Below are 12,925 nucleotides of genomic sequence, written 5' to 3'. Positions count from 1 at the left end.
TCATTTGCAGTTTTAGTGCTTATCAAATACTTATTTGTCATATAATTTAAACACACAGAGGTAAATATTAACAACATATATTAGCTAAGCTAACAACCTGTTCAGTATATACTTGTGAATGCTGTATTCATTGTAAAAGTGATACACGTTTATCAGTTTAAAAACTCACAGTACTTTGCTTAATTTTAATATGTGCTAGTAGTGTTGCCGTACAGTCCAAGATGGCCGACACCTGTGTGACGCGGTTCTGGTAGCGTCGCTTTGTCTCCTCAGACCTGTGTTGCGCTCCTGGTTGCTCTTTGCTCAAATCACAGTGTGAATCGGTGCTTGGATTTTGGTGCTTATTGCAAATCCGATCTGATTGTTTGGGTTTTTTGCTACGGTGCAGTTTGTAGCCATCATAGAAGCCCCGTTTTTATCTACGTGGTCTGCTACACTTTTGCTCCTCCCCCAGCGCTGAGGGGACATGGAAGAATAGAGTTTGCAGTAGTTTTTGAAAGTTGAGGGTTTTTTATGCTCATAATTTGGTTTTTGGTGGTGCAGCACTAACACAGGGTCATTGCATGTTTGAATTGGGAGAGGGACTTCTACATCGGCATCTGCGGCGAGAACCAAACCGTGGAATCAAACAAAATGACTGACTGTGCAACATGGTGCTAAGAGTTTAACTTAATTTACTATTAATTTACACAACTTAATTTACTCTTAATATATACTATTTAGTTTTGTGGGTTATCATAATTAGCTTTAGCCATCATAATATAAAACAATACAATGTTTTTGCTGCTAGCAACCAGTCATATGTGTACTGTCATTGTGTGGGTAGATAACAGTAGGCCCTGTGCTCAGCAGCACCTGGCAAGCTCACTGTTAGCATCACTACTTCCTGTCCAATTTTATCTCTACGAGGCTTTTGTTGAGCCATGATTTTAATAAAAGTGACTGTTAGATTTGAGACACAGTAAACTAGCTAGCATACTGCTGTGTACAGACCATGGATCTATTAAAATACCTGGACAGACAGCTTAGAGGTGTCTCAATTTGGAATTAGTGGCCACTCATTGGTACTACAACAAAAAATCCCTCCTTCCCAGAAAGCATTTTTCTCATAGTGCTCATGTTTGACTGACAAGACACCTACAACTTTCACAAAGGTCGAATTTTGTTGCGATTTTTACCTATTTTCAGATCACACACTTTTTCTCAGCTCAAAATCTGTCTGTTGTCGGCTACGCTCTATGTTCACTCAAGCTGTACTTGGTTAGAGCGGTCATGTGGTACAACATGAACGAGCATGTGGGCAATGGAACGAGCCAAACTGTCGTGAATAAGCCACAGGTTTAGAACACTGTTGAGAAGCTCCTGGAAGAATAAACATTATAATTTATCATTTGTAATTTATTTATTATTCCCTTGCCTCCTTCGTGATCGCTCCACTTGTCGCTCAGAGTCTCATCAGGGGGCTCAACTGCACATGGTCCATGGGCAGGGCAGGACCGGATGTACCTAGCCGCTAAAGGCTAAACTCACGACATGCACCACTGAGCACAGCCCATTGACTTCAATGGGTGGCCATGCTACAGCATGCGTTTTAGATTTTATTTTTGATGCAGATAGCATCTGAAGCTATAGGCTATATATATGTTACAGAAGAGTGTTTATTGTTTGTTGATTATTTTAGATTTGTGTCCTATTTTATTTGAGCCTAAAATATGCACTTCATATGGAGGTTCACACATATGAAGCCCCTTCATTGTTTGTGGTAAGCATCCGTCACATTGTACTGTATAGCCAAATCTAATATACAGTTTATTTTTTATCAAGTGAAAATAAATATACCTAAACTACATTCACTTAGCCTATGTTTAAAAAAAAGTAATAAGCTGCTGTTCTTTGTCACCTATTATCAACTTGTATGTATATTATTACTTATCTTTTTTGCTAACGTTATGTTATTAGCTCGATTAATAAGCAATACATATTCATAAACCATCTTTGCACTTTGGTCCCCCAACCCGAAGATCGGAGGATCGAGTCCTGCTCGGACCAAGTTCTGTCATTGTGTCCTTAGGCAAGACACTTCATCCACATTGCCTAGTATGAAAGTGGTGTGTGCGCAAATGATAGGTGGTGGCGCAGATTGTCAGTCTGCCCAGGGCAGTTGTGGCTACAATAGTAGTCACCAAGTGTGGAAATGAATAAATAATGACTATAGTGTAGCGCTTTGAGAGGCTTTGAAAAGCGCATTACAAGTGTAAGCCATTATTATTTAATTGTGTCCTAAACATTAGAAATAAACATATATACTATCCTTCTTTATTGGTCAAAACTACTACATAACACACATTGCACATGCAGCCATTTTGCTACTCCTCCACAAATGGTCAGGTCTCTGGAGGGGGGAGTCCGCAACCCCAAAACTTGAAGATTACTGTTACAATACAATAGCACATTTAAATCTGACCTACGCTTTTACCAAGGAACCGAAGCTTAGCACATGTTTTTCTAAGGAATACTGGAGATCTTCTAAGTTTACACAGTCTTTAGTGGCCTAACGTCCTAACACTTATTGCGAAGGAGGAAATCACAGCAAGTGATATGTTGACACCAATGAGCCAATGAACCAAAAAACACTGCAAAACAGAACATCTGCTACTGTTAAAATGACAAATATTCAGAGTAATGTACTGAAAAGTCTAGATATTCTTTCTATTTGTGGGACTAGCCTTTTGCTAATATTTTTACATTGTATTAGCTATTTTATTCATTTCAGTTAAAGCTGTGACCAAAACTACTACAAACCACTTAAATGGATTGTTTTGTTGTAGCAGCTACACAAAGCAAAGGGAACTACAAGGACCATGATCCTTTACTCTAATTTTGTGTAACCAACAAGAAAGAATAACTGTCATTGAATTAACTTTGAAGATTAGACAGAGCAGATTATTGAAATATAGATTTGTGAATGTTGTTTTGAGGATGTGAGAAATAATGAAAAAGCTGATTGAAAAATGAAAATAAAACAAAAAATTTGACTGCAGGAGCTCGTTAAAGTGAGACTAGAGTTGGAAGTGCATCAGCATCAGTTGCTCCTCAAGGACAAATTAGAAACATACATTTGTAATAAAGGACTTTTCATTTCTGTGCCTCTAATGATCTTTTTCAGCCCTTAAAACAATTCTGCACAATAAGATACACAATACAAGGCTTATTATGGCTTTTTAATGGGAAAAGGTAAGTTGTAACTTGCAAATAATGGTATAAAGTGATATTTTGGGGAGAAGGCAGGGGCCGGATGAGGGGCATTTGAGGGGAGGGGGCAGATAAGGGGATGGGCCAGGAGATGGGAGGAAGGCAGAGGTGGGAACAGATTTCATATCTGCCAGCTTTAAAATCCAAACGAACTGGTTTGGATCAACCTAAAATAATGAAATGTACAAAGGTGATATAATTCAATTAAATACCTGGATGTGATTTTAACAGCTTTAGATGTGGTTCTTTTTTATTTTATTTTATTTTTTATTTTTTGCAGTGTACTAGTGAACCTAATTCTAGAAAGACAATGACTGGATGAGCCCCACAGATGTGCTTGTGTTGAATATTTACACTGTTTAGTCCATGTAGGCTTTCGTATCCCCAAAACAGCGGAGTTGAGGAAAAGATCAGTGCTGCAATTGAATTGGTTGAGTTTTAAGTTCTATGCTCTGATTGGCTCAGTCAGTGCCGGCAGTGCGTCCGTGTTAGGTCCAGGCAGAAGGACATATGGCTCCATAGTGCTCCTCCTCCTTCTCCTCCTCCTCTTCCTCACGCTGAAGAACATGGCCGCGTTCAGAGAGGAAAGGAATAGTCTGAATGAGATACAAACAGGTCTAAATATCACAAAGCACAGTTTCATTAATGTACAAATGTGTAATGAGTTCAGATGAGTTTCAGATATAATCACAACATTCTACAGGGAAATAATATTTAAATAGGGGGTATCTTACTTCTATGGGGTATTAAAGAGGAGGTATTTTACTTCCATGGGGTATCAACTACTAACACATTACATTTAAATCACCATGTTACCTGTTATTGTTTTGAAAATGCTATATTTGCAGAAAACAACATATTGGCACATTGTATTATAACAGTTTTGTTTTTGACACTCCTCCCTCTCTTTGCCCTCTATGCTAGTCAGAGAGAGCAAATCCTGTTTTGTATATTTATGAAGAACTGCAGTATGGGAGCATGGGTAACATTTTCTTTTGGGCAGAGCATTGGGCAGAATCTTACAGCTAAGATCGCTAGATTACTGAAACATAAATATGGATGACATCTAAAACCTCTTCAGCCATGTTTTTGATGAGAGAACAACATTATAACATGGTAGAAAGCTCTAAAAAAGTAGATTTAGCGTATGTAAGGAACTGTATGGAGCCTGTGCACTTACTGTTTTCAAATGGTAAACTAATGCAATCACAACTGAACCTGTGAATCCAGAGCCTTAACCTGCAGATAGAGGACATATACAAGTATGTCTCATTCTCAGTGTATGGACAGGCCTCATGTGAAAGCTCAGAGCTGCAGAGAGCGCAATAGCACTGATTCATGATTGGCAGCAGGTGCTGGGGTTTTGGTCGTGACCATTCAGATCAGAGAGTCTTTTTAGGTTTAAAACAACTGGATTTTAGCACTGAACCTGGCAAACCAAATAAGAAACTCATATGAGACTCATTCTGCTTTCTTATTGGATAATCGTCTTGAGAACCAAAACCAAATTACAACTAAAAAACACATGTTTTGTAATTAAGAATAAATCAGCATTATATTATTATCAGTAAAAGTTATATTTGATTTAAACATGTTTAGCTCATATCTGTTGGGTCAAATTGAAATTAAAATCATAGTCTTATACAGTTTCTTCACCATTATAGCAATAAACATTAAAGGTGTGAAAGTAAAGTTTGCTGCATAATCGGCTTTCAAATGGTCCCTAAACATTAGTGTGTCTCTGCATCTCTGGATGCTGTTGCTTGGTTGTTGTTCCCTGTTTAGTTCATGACGTAGGTTTGAGTTCCTGATGTCCACTGGTGACATTCAACAGTTCTTTTTAATAAAACGATTCTTGGAGAGAGTGAGATGTCTGTCAGATTCCTTCATATGTTCTATCTCTGTGGGTGTGTGTGTGTGTGTGTCCATGTGTGGTATATTTGTGCCCGTTGCAGTTGCCAGGCGACAGTGAGACCAAAGCGTGTGTCAGAAACACACCTGTTACTCCTCTCCCTGTGACGCTGCACTTTTACACAATATGAATGTTCACAATCAGAAAAAAATGTGAATAATAAATCTAAAATTATTTGAGAAATTTGATCTCTTCTGTAGATAATTATTGCAGTCAAATAGAAATCACAGTTTGAATGGATGCAATGAGAAAATCAGGAAAACTGCCATTTTCCAAGTGCTATATTTTCCTTCACAAATTAACCAAATCTCCAATCTTACTCTGCATAAAAATTATCGTATTTGATCAAATCATCAAAGTTAGCCATTTTACTAAAGACAAGACTTTACTCCAAAGATCCTAGATTGTGCAAAATTGACTCTTGTTGCGTTTAGCCATGTTATAATGCTGTTACCTCATCAACAACATACCTGGACTTGTGTTTTTTTTCATTCAGACATGTTTGAGTAACCCTTTATTATTAGTCTGTAACATCTCCAAAGCTAAAAATGCTTAGTTTTCAAGTTAACAACTCCTGTTGGAGTTTAAAAACATTAAAAACGTATTCCCATATGACATTGGAAGATGGATCAGAGCGTTTTCAATTAAAGAGAAAAACTCTGCCTAAATGTGCAGGCTTTGTGTGTTGAGCGTGTGTTTATGAAACAAAACACAACTCCAGGTATGTTTGTTATGAGGAAACAACATTATAACAAGGATCAGAAAATAGCGTAATATGGACCTTTTAAATACAGCATTTTCACTGACTTTAAGCAAATATTTATCAGTAACACTTCATATTCCAAGAGTAAATTTGATCAAACAAATGTCAAAAATAAGATTTGTCCAAAGTATTACTATAGCAACTTAGATTATATATATATATATATATATATATATATATATATATATATATATATATATATATATATATATATATATATATATATACAATAAAATCTCCTTCTCACCCTCTGCGGGTGGTCTCTCATCCCGTCTTTTCCACGCTTGGGATCTCTACCAGAGGCCTGGGAGCTTGAGGGTTCTGCGCAGTATCTTTCCTATTCCTAGTACTGCACGGGTCACTGCCCCGAGTGCTCCGATGACCACGGGCACCACTGATACCTTCACCTTCCAGGCCTTCTCCAGCTCTTTTTTGAGCCCCTGGTATTTCTCTAGTTTCTCATGTTCCTTTTTCCTGATGTTCCCATCACTTGGTACTGCGATGTCCACCATAACAGCTTTGCTCTGTTGTTTATCCACCACCACAATGTCTGGTTGGTTCACCATCACCATTCTGTCAGTCTGTATCTGGAAGTCCTACAGGACCTTGGCTAGGTCATTCTCTACTATCTTTGGAGGTATTTCCCACCTTGATCTTGGGGCTTCCAGTCCATACTCTGCACAGATGTTTCTGTACACTATGCCCACCACTTGGTTATGCCGTTACATGTTTGCTTTCCCTGTCAGCATCTTACAGCCTGCAGTTATGTGATGGATTATCTCAGGGGCCTCTTTTCACAGCTTACACCTTGGGTCTTCTCTGGTGTGGTAGATCTGGGCCTCTGTCGCTCTGGTGCTCAAGACCTGCTCCTGTGCAGCCAGGATGAGTGCGTCTGTGCTGTCTTTCAGTCCAGCTTTCTCAAGCCATTGGTAGGATTTCTTGATATCAGACACTTCAGTTATGTTATGTTCCGGTGGCACATCCCATGCAGTGGCTTGTTCTTCCATGATGGTTCCTCCAGCACCTCTTCCTCTGCGCTCCACTGTCTGAGACATTTGCTGAGCATGTCATCTGTTGGGGCCTTGTCCTTGATGTACTTATGGATCTTGGATGTTTCGTCCTGGACTGTGGTTCTCACACTCACTAGTCCTCGTCCTCCTTCCTTACGGCTCGCGTACAGTCTCAGGGTGCTGGATTTGGGATGGAACCCGCCATGCATGGTCAGGAGCTTTCGGGTCTTAACATCTGTGGTCTGTATCTCCTCCTTTGGCCAGTTTATAATTCCTGTTGGGTATCTGATAACTGGCAGGGCATAGCTGTTTATTGCCTGGGTCTTGTTCTTGCCATTGAGCTGACTCTTTAGGACTTTTTGTAGAAAACCACCCTTGAGACCAATGGCAAACCACTTGCACAAGTGACCATCAAATGTGATATATACCAAGGAGACACACCCCCTAAGCCAAATCATCAATAACACTGGCTACGGATACCGACTCGGGAATGGGGCCACCATCAGTCACTGCCTCTACATAGATGGCATCAAGCTGTCATCCATGAATGAGCGAGACATTGACTCACTGATCCACACCACCAGGATCTACAGCACAGACAATGGAATGTCATTTGGGCTTGAGAAGTGTAGTCAGATGGTGACAAAGAGAGGGAAGGTAGCCCACACAGAAGGGGTCTCGCATTACAAGTACCTTGGTATCGCACAAGCAAATGGGACCCTTGAAGAAGAAACAGGGTAAGCAACCACGGCCAAATACCTCCACCAATAAACAGCTACCATGCATGGCAGGTTCTATCCCAAATCCAGCACCCTGAGACTGTACGCAAGCCGTAAGGAAGGAGGCCGAGGACTAGTGAGTGTGAGAGTCACTGTTCCGAATGATACAAGGACAAGGCCCCAACAGTGAAGTGGGGTTTAACCGGCAACTTTTGGGTTGTTGGATGATTTCTCAATCACCACTGAGTTACTGCTGCTATTCTCAGCCATCTCCCATTCGAGTACTAACCAGGCCCGACTTTGCTTAGCTTCAAAGATCAGACGATTTGAAGGTGATATGGTGGTTTAGTTCTGGTTAAGTTCTATATCTTCTATGGAAGCCTGATTTGACCTATAGCCGTGATGCAGTTCTGTTAATGTAAATTTGTCTGGGCACTCTAAAATTTCTGCTAAGATCTTTTCATTTTTAGGCTAAAAATCTCCATGTTGAGTGAAGCTGCATCTCATCTCCAAATCAGGACCAGCCAATTATTCAAACCTCCTCCTCTTCCATCTCCCATTAAAATGCCACTTTTCTGATCGCACAGCCTCTCACCATTAGGGCCTGTTTATCACCCACACTCCATCAGAAATGGAAGTCTGAATTGAATTAGTATGAGTGTCATAGGGCTAAGTGGCTGCTAATCGGACACTTCCTCTGAGCAGTACCACATGAAAGGAAATTCACCAAAAAACGTTCTATCTGTCAATGCTAACATTGTGACAAAGCAGGCGCTGTATACACGTAAAGAAGACAGGTTTTAAAGAGGGGGTGTATTACTTCTGTGGGGTATTAACGAGGGAGTATTTAACTTCTATGGGGTGCATTAAGTGCTAACACATAACATATTTAGATCACCATGTTACCTTTTATTTTGAAAATGCTATATTCGTCCAAAACATATTAACATGTTTTATAAGTTTCAATTTTGTTTTGATGTTCTGAGTCCGCCCTCCCTTTGTTCCTGTGCTAAGTCAGTCACTCCTTCAGAGCGCTATCAAAATGCAATTAGAATGCACATCACATCAGGTTTGTCAAGTTGATGTCCGATGTCCCTATTGTGTATTATCTATCTCAGCTGCCACACTGTTAAGTACCTGATTAGCATGTGATTGGCTTGATGTGGTCTTTGTCCACAGGTTCAAAATGGATGGACCCCAATTGTCATGATAGCAAAAACAGTGTCCAGATGACCACCAGGAAACCATCTCTACATTACATAGTCAACATTTAAGAGGCCCCTATTATGCTATTTTTCTGACGTCTGTTAAAATGTTTCCTCATCACAAACACACCTGGAATTGTGTTTTGTTTCATTCACACGTGTTTAACACACTGCATATTTAGGCTCTTGAGAGTCTTGAAAACTACCACTATATGACACCACAAGGTGGAACAGAGCATTTTGTGCTTTGGAGATGTAGACAGACTAATAATAAAAGGTTACTAAAACATGTGTGAATGAAACAAAACACAACTCCAGGTATATTGACTCACAAGAGTCATGTTCACATAATATAGGACCTTTAAACCTTTGCAGTAAGTGTTTGTGTGAAAGTCCACTCTAACATTGTTCTGGGCGATATGCCAAAAGAACAAATTACAATTTTTATTTGATTTTGTTTTATCAATAACAAACACAAATGGCATTCTATATTCACTTCCTGAACACAAACAATACAGACTTTTAATCAATGCCATTTTAAATATAATCACATTTCTTCAAAGTCTTCTGTCTGCTCCAAACCTTATGCTTTTACTGACAGAGGCCCCAAGCTGAGCACTGACCGATAGAAATTACAAAATTTTGAACTTCATTAAAACTATATTCAATGCCCTATTGGTAATGTTCAGATCCTAGATGTGATAATGTCATTCTCCCAGATGGTAAATGGTCAAATTTTTCTATAGCACTTTTCTACCTTCAAGGCACTCAAAGCGCTTTACATCAAGGAACCACTCACCCATTCACACACCAGTGTACGCAGACACTGAGGGCAAGGTGGGTTAAGTGTCTTGCCCAAGGACACAATGACAGCATTCATCTGTGTGAGTTAGAATCGCACCGCCAACCTATAGATCAGTGGATCTGACCACTCAACCAATGATGTTTATGTCAAGAGCAGGATTTGAACCGCCAACCTTCAGATCAGTGGACAAACACTCTACCAACTGAACTACTGTCGCCCAGATGAGGGCAGGAGAGTTTTCCCTATTGATTATATTGAACTTTGGCATAAATATCCAAAAGGTAAATTCACAAACATTGAACCCCATCATTTCTATTTGTGACTAGGCCCAAGAACTGTGTTGTTGTTTTGGGTCACTAATAGCAATGATCAGGGTCGACATTTGCGAATGTGCATTTTGGATATTTCATGGCAAAGTACAATGTAATCAAAAGGGAAAACTGTCTCTTGGCCCCTGACACTGCTCACTGGCCTCTCCAAATGAGCCTTAACACAGCTGCAGTACATCCAGAACGCTGCTGCTCGGGTCTTGACTAGAACCAGGAAGTACGAGCACATAAGTCCTGTGCTCAGGTCTCTGCACTGGCTTCCCGTAGCTCAAAGAATCGACTTTAAAGCAGCTCTGCTTGTGTATAAGTCTCTCCATGGCCTAGGTCCAAAATACATTTCCGACATGTTAGTGCCATATGAACCATCTCACACTCTGAGGACTTCAGGGACCGGCCTCCTGCTGGTGCCCAGAGTCAGGACTAAACATGGGGAATCAGCATTTAAGTTTTATGCAGCTAAAACCTGGAACAGTCTTCCTGAAGATGTGAGACAGGCCTTTACTTTGACAGGCTCAAAACAGTTCTGTTTAGCTGTGCATACGACTGAAAGGTTTTTATTCTGCACTCTTCTCTTTTAATGTTGATTTTATGATGATTATTTATGTTTTGATTTGTGTGATTTTAATGTATTTCTTATTCTGTAAAGGACTTTGAATTACTTTGTGTACGAATGCTATACAAATAAACTTGCCTTGCCTAAAGAAGTAGACTTAGGGAGTGTGACGTACCCATAGTGTCATAGTGTCAGCGGCTCTAGTCAAATGAAGCTCATCAAGGTTAGCAGTTATAGGAGCGAATCTGGGAGCGTTATTTGGAATTCCAACTGCAAGTATCATAGTAACCAAAGAGCCAATCCGGAGCGAGGCTGCACTGCTGGTTTAGCAGGGAGTGGGCTTAGCAAAGCTTAGCAATGCTGTCAATCAAACGCTGCTAATGCTTGCTTGATGGCTAGAGTGTTAGCTATGTTCATTTATATACAGAGTTCTCTTGCTATTTCTCGGTTCACTTTTCACAGTCTCACTATTTCGCAGATTTTTTTTGTGTGCAATTTTGCATGCTTTTTTTTATACAATGTATAAACATACATTGATTGGCTAATGGATGTGCCGTGTCTCCTGTACAGTATAAAATGTGTTCAGACAAATTTACATAAATGTTTGATGCTAGCATTGTGAAACACTGGGTGAAACACCGGGTAAAAAAAAGTGTATGAAGTGTGTGGTGAGGGGTTTTACAGCCTTAAAACATATATAATAATTGTAAAAAATAAAGTTTTATAGTTCGCAGATTTTGTTTGTTGCGGGTTCTTTTTTGAATGTAACCTCCACTATAAACGAGGGAACACTGTATAGAGTCTATGCTTGCCTCGCATCAGGAAGTATGACATCATCATATACTAGAATCTGAAATCCACCAACAGAATGTTACGATATCATCTGAAACCCAACAACAGGTGAACAGATTTTTTAAACCAAAATGTCACTTATGTCTTTTTGATAATTTGCCTGTAAAGTCTCAGACTGTGAGTACTTTTGCCTAAACAGCGTTTCCATACCTGTTTTCCTCAGTCCTCCGTCGGCAGGGCAGTAGTCCCTGGCAGCAAGTAGGAAGCACGTCCCCCCTCGGAGCTCTTGTTCTCGGGTACTCGAGCGCCTCATGGAGTCCCTCTCCTCTGACGACATGGTGAGGTCACTGCCCCCACTGCAGTCTCCAGACAGCACTGTGCATGGAGAGGCCAATGAAAATACCACGTTTTCATTTGAAATATAAGACAAAGACAAACTTGACTAAACTAAAAATGGTTTTCATTATTCACTGTGTGTTCTTTTGCAATGTACTAATTACCTTTTTATTTGTGACAGTAATTAAATAACAACATCCATTTTTGCTACCTTATACCACCGAGTATTTAGAGCCTGTGTGCCTCAGAAACATCTTTGCATGAGTCTTTGCATTCTCTGTTGGTGTTTTGTTGTGTTCCATATTTACACATTATTTTATATTAAACAAGAGTTAACCAAGAGTTAAAAAAAAGAAGTAGTATTCATCTCATTAAAGGGTGGGCCTCCTAATCAGCCATGACTGCACTATGCACCTTTGCACCTTTTGCACTTTTTTATTGTAAAATGTTAATCAATGTCTAGTATGTAGAATAAACCAGGTCTTTTGGTAACTTCCTGTCTCGGTCTCTACATTTGTTGTGACTCTCAATTGTCTTTTAAAAGCTTATAGCCATGTTATAAAGGTTTTATCTAATCAATGCTCAAGAATACTGATTGATTCATGCATGTTTGAAGAATGCTGTTTTGTGCTGAATTTGAGGCTTGAGTGCTCATAAAATGTCTGTTTTCACCTACTCTCAACCCACTGCTCTATGCTCACAGTACAGAGACCCCTGGTTAATCACATAAACATATTCCTTACCCATTTTTGATATAAATACACTGTAAATAAATAAAATAATTTTTTTTAAAAAAAAACAGGTAAATGCCATTATGAAGAGGCAAATCAAGCAGCAGTAATCTATCTTGAGTAGAGTTGCATCCATTATAAAGAATATAGAACCTACGCTACCAGTGAAAAGTCTGGACACTTCCCCTCATTCAATGTTTTTCAATTCAGTTTAATATTATATACATACAGAAGTCCTCAAATATATAAAGTAAGATGTATGGAATTATGTAGCAAAGAAAAAAAATAGTAACTCTAATATTATTTTTATGTTTTATATTGAAATCCTCAAAGTAGTCACCCCTTGCATTGTTGAAAAATATTTAGAAGAGTTATTTAACTACATAATTCCATATATCCTGCATATATTCTGCTTCAGATATTTGATGTCCTCCGTATGTAGCATATTTTCCGGACTATAAGTTGCACCAGCGAAAAAATGCATAATAATGAAGAAAAATACATATATATGTCGCACT

General features: G+C 39.3%; 1 protein-coding gene across 1 annotated transcript in view; it reads right to left on the bottom strand.

Annotated features, from left to right (window-relative positions):
* Nucleotides 1-3,528: 3,528 nt before the first annotated feature.
* The window catches only part of kcnc2 (potassium voltage-gated channel, Shaw-related subfamily, member 2), an 86,750-nt gene continuing 77,353 nt past the window's right edge, over nt 3,529-12,925 (bottom strand). Inside the window, exons 3-4 of the mRNA XM_055225628.1 lie at nt 11,551-11,715; nt 3,529-3,848 (exon numbers count right to left, since the gene is read on the bottom strand). Coding sequence (XP_055081603.1) covers nt 3,829-3,848; nt 11,551-11,715 — 185 coding nt within the window. The 3' untranslated portion in view covers nt 3,529-3,828. The remainder of the gene's footprint in view (nt 3,849-11,550; nt 11,716-12,925) is intronic.

The sequence above is a fragment of the Periophthalmus magnuspinnatus genome, chromosome 12 (genome assembly GCF_009829125.3).
Source record: "Periophthalmus magnuspinnatus isolate fPerMag1 chromosome 12, fPerMag1.2.pri, whole genome shotgun sequence".
Classification (NCBI taxonomy): Eukaryota; Metazoa; Chordata; class Actinopteri; order Gobiiformes; family Gobiidae; genus Periophthalmus; species Periophthalmus magnuspinnatus.
This window is presented reverse-complemented; position numbering and strand designations above follow the sequence as displayed.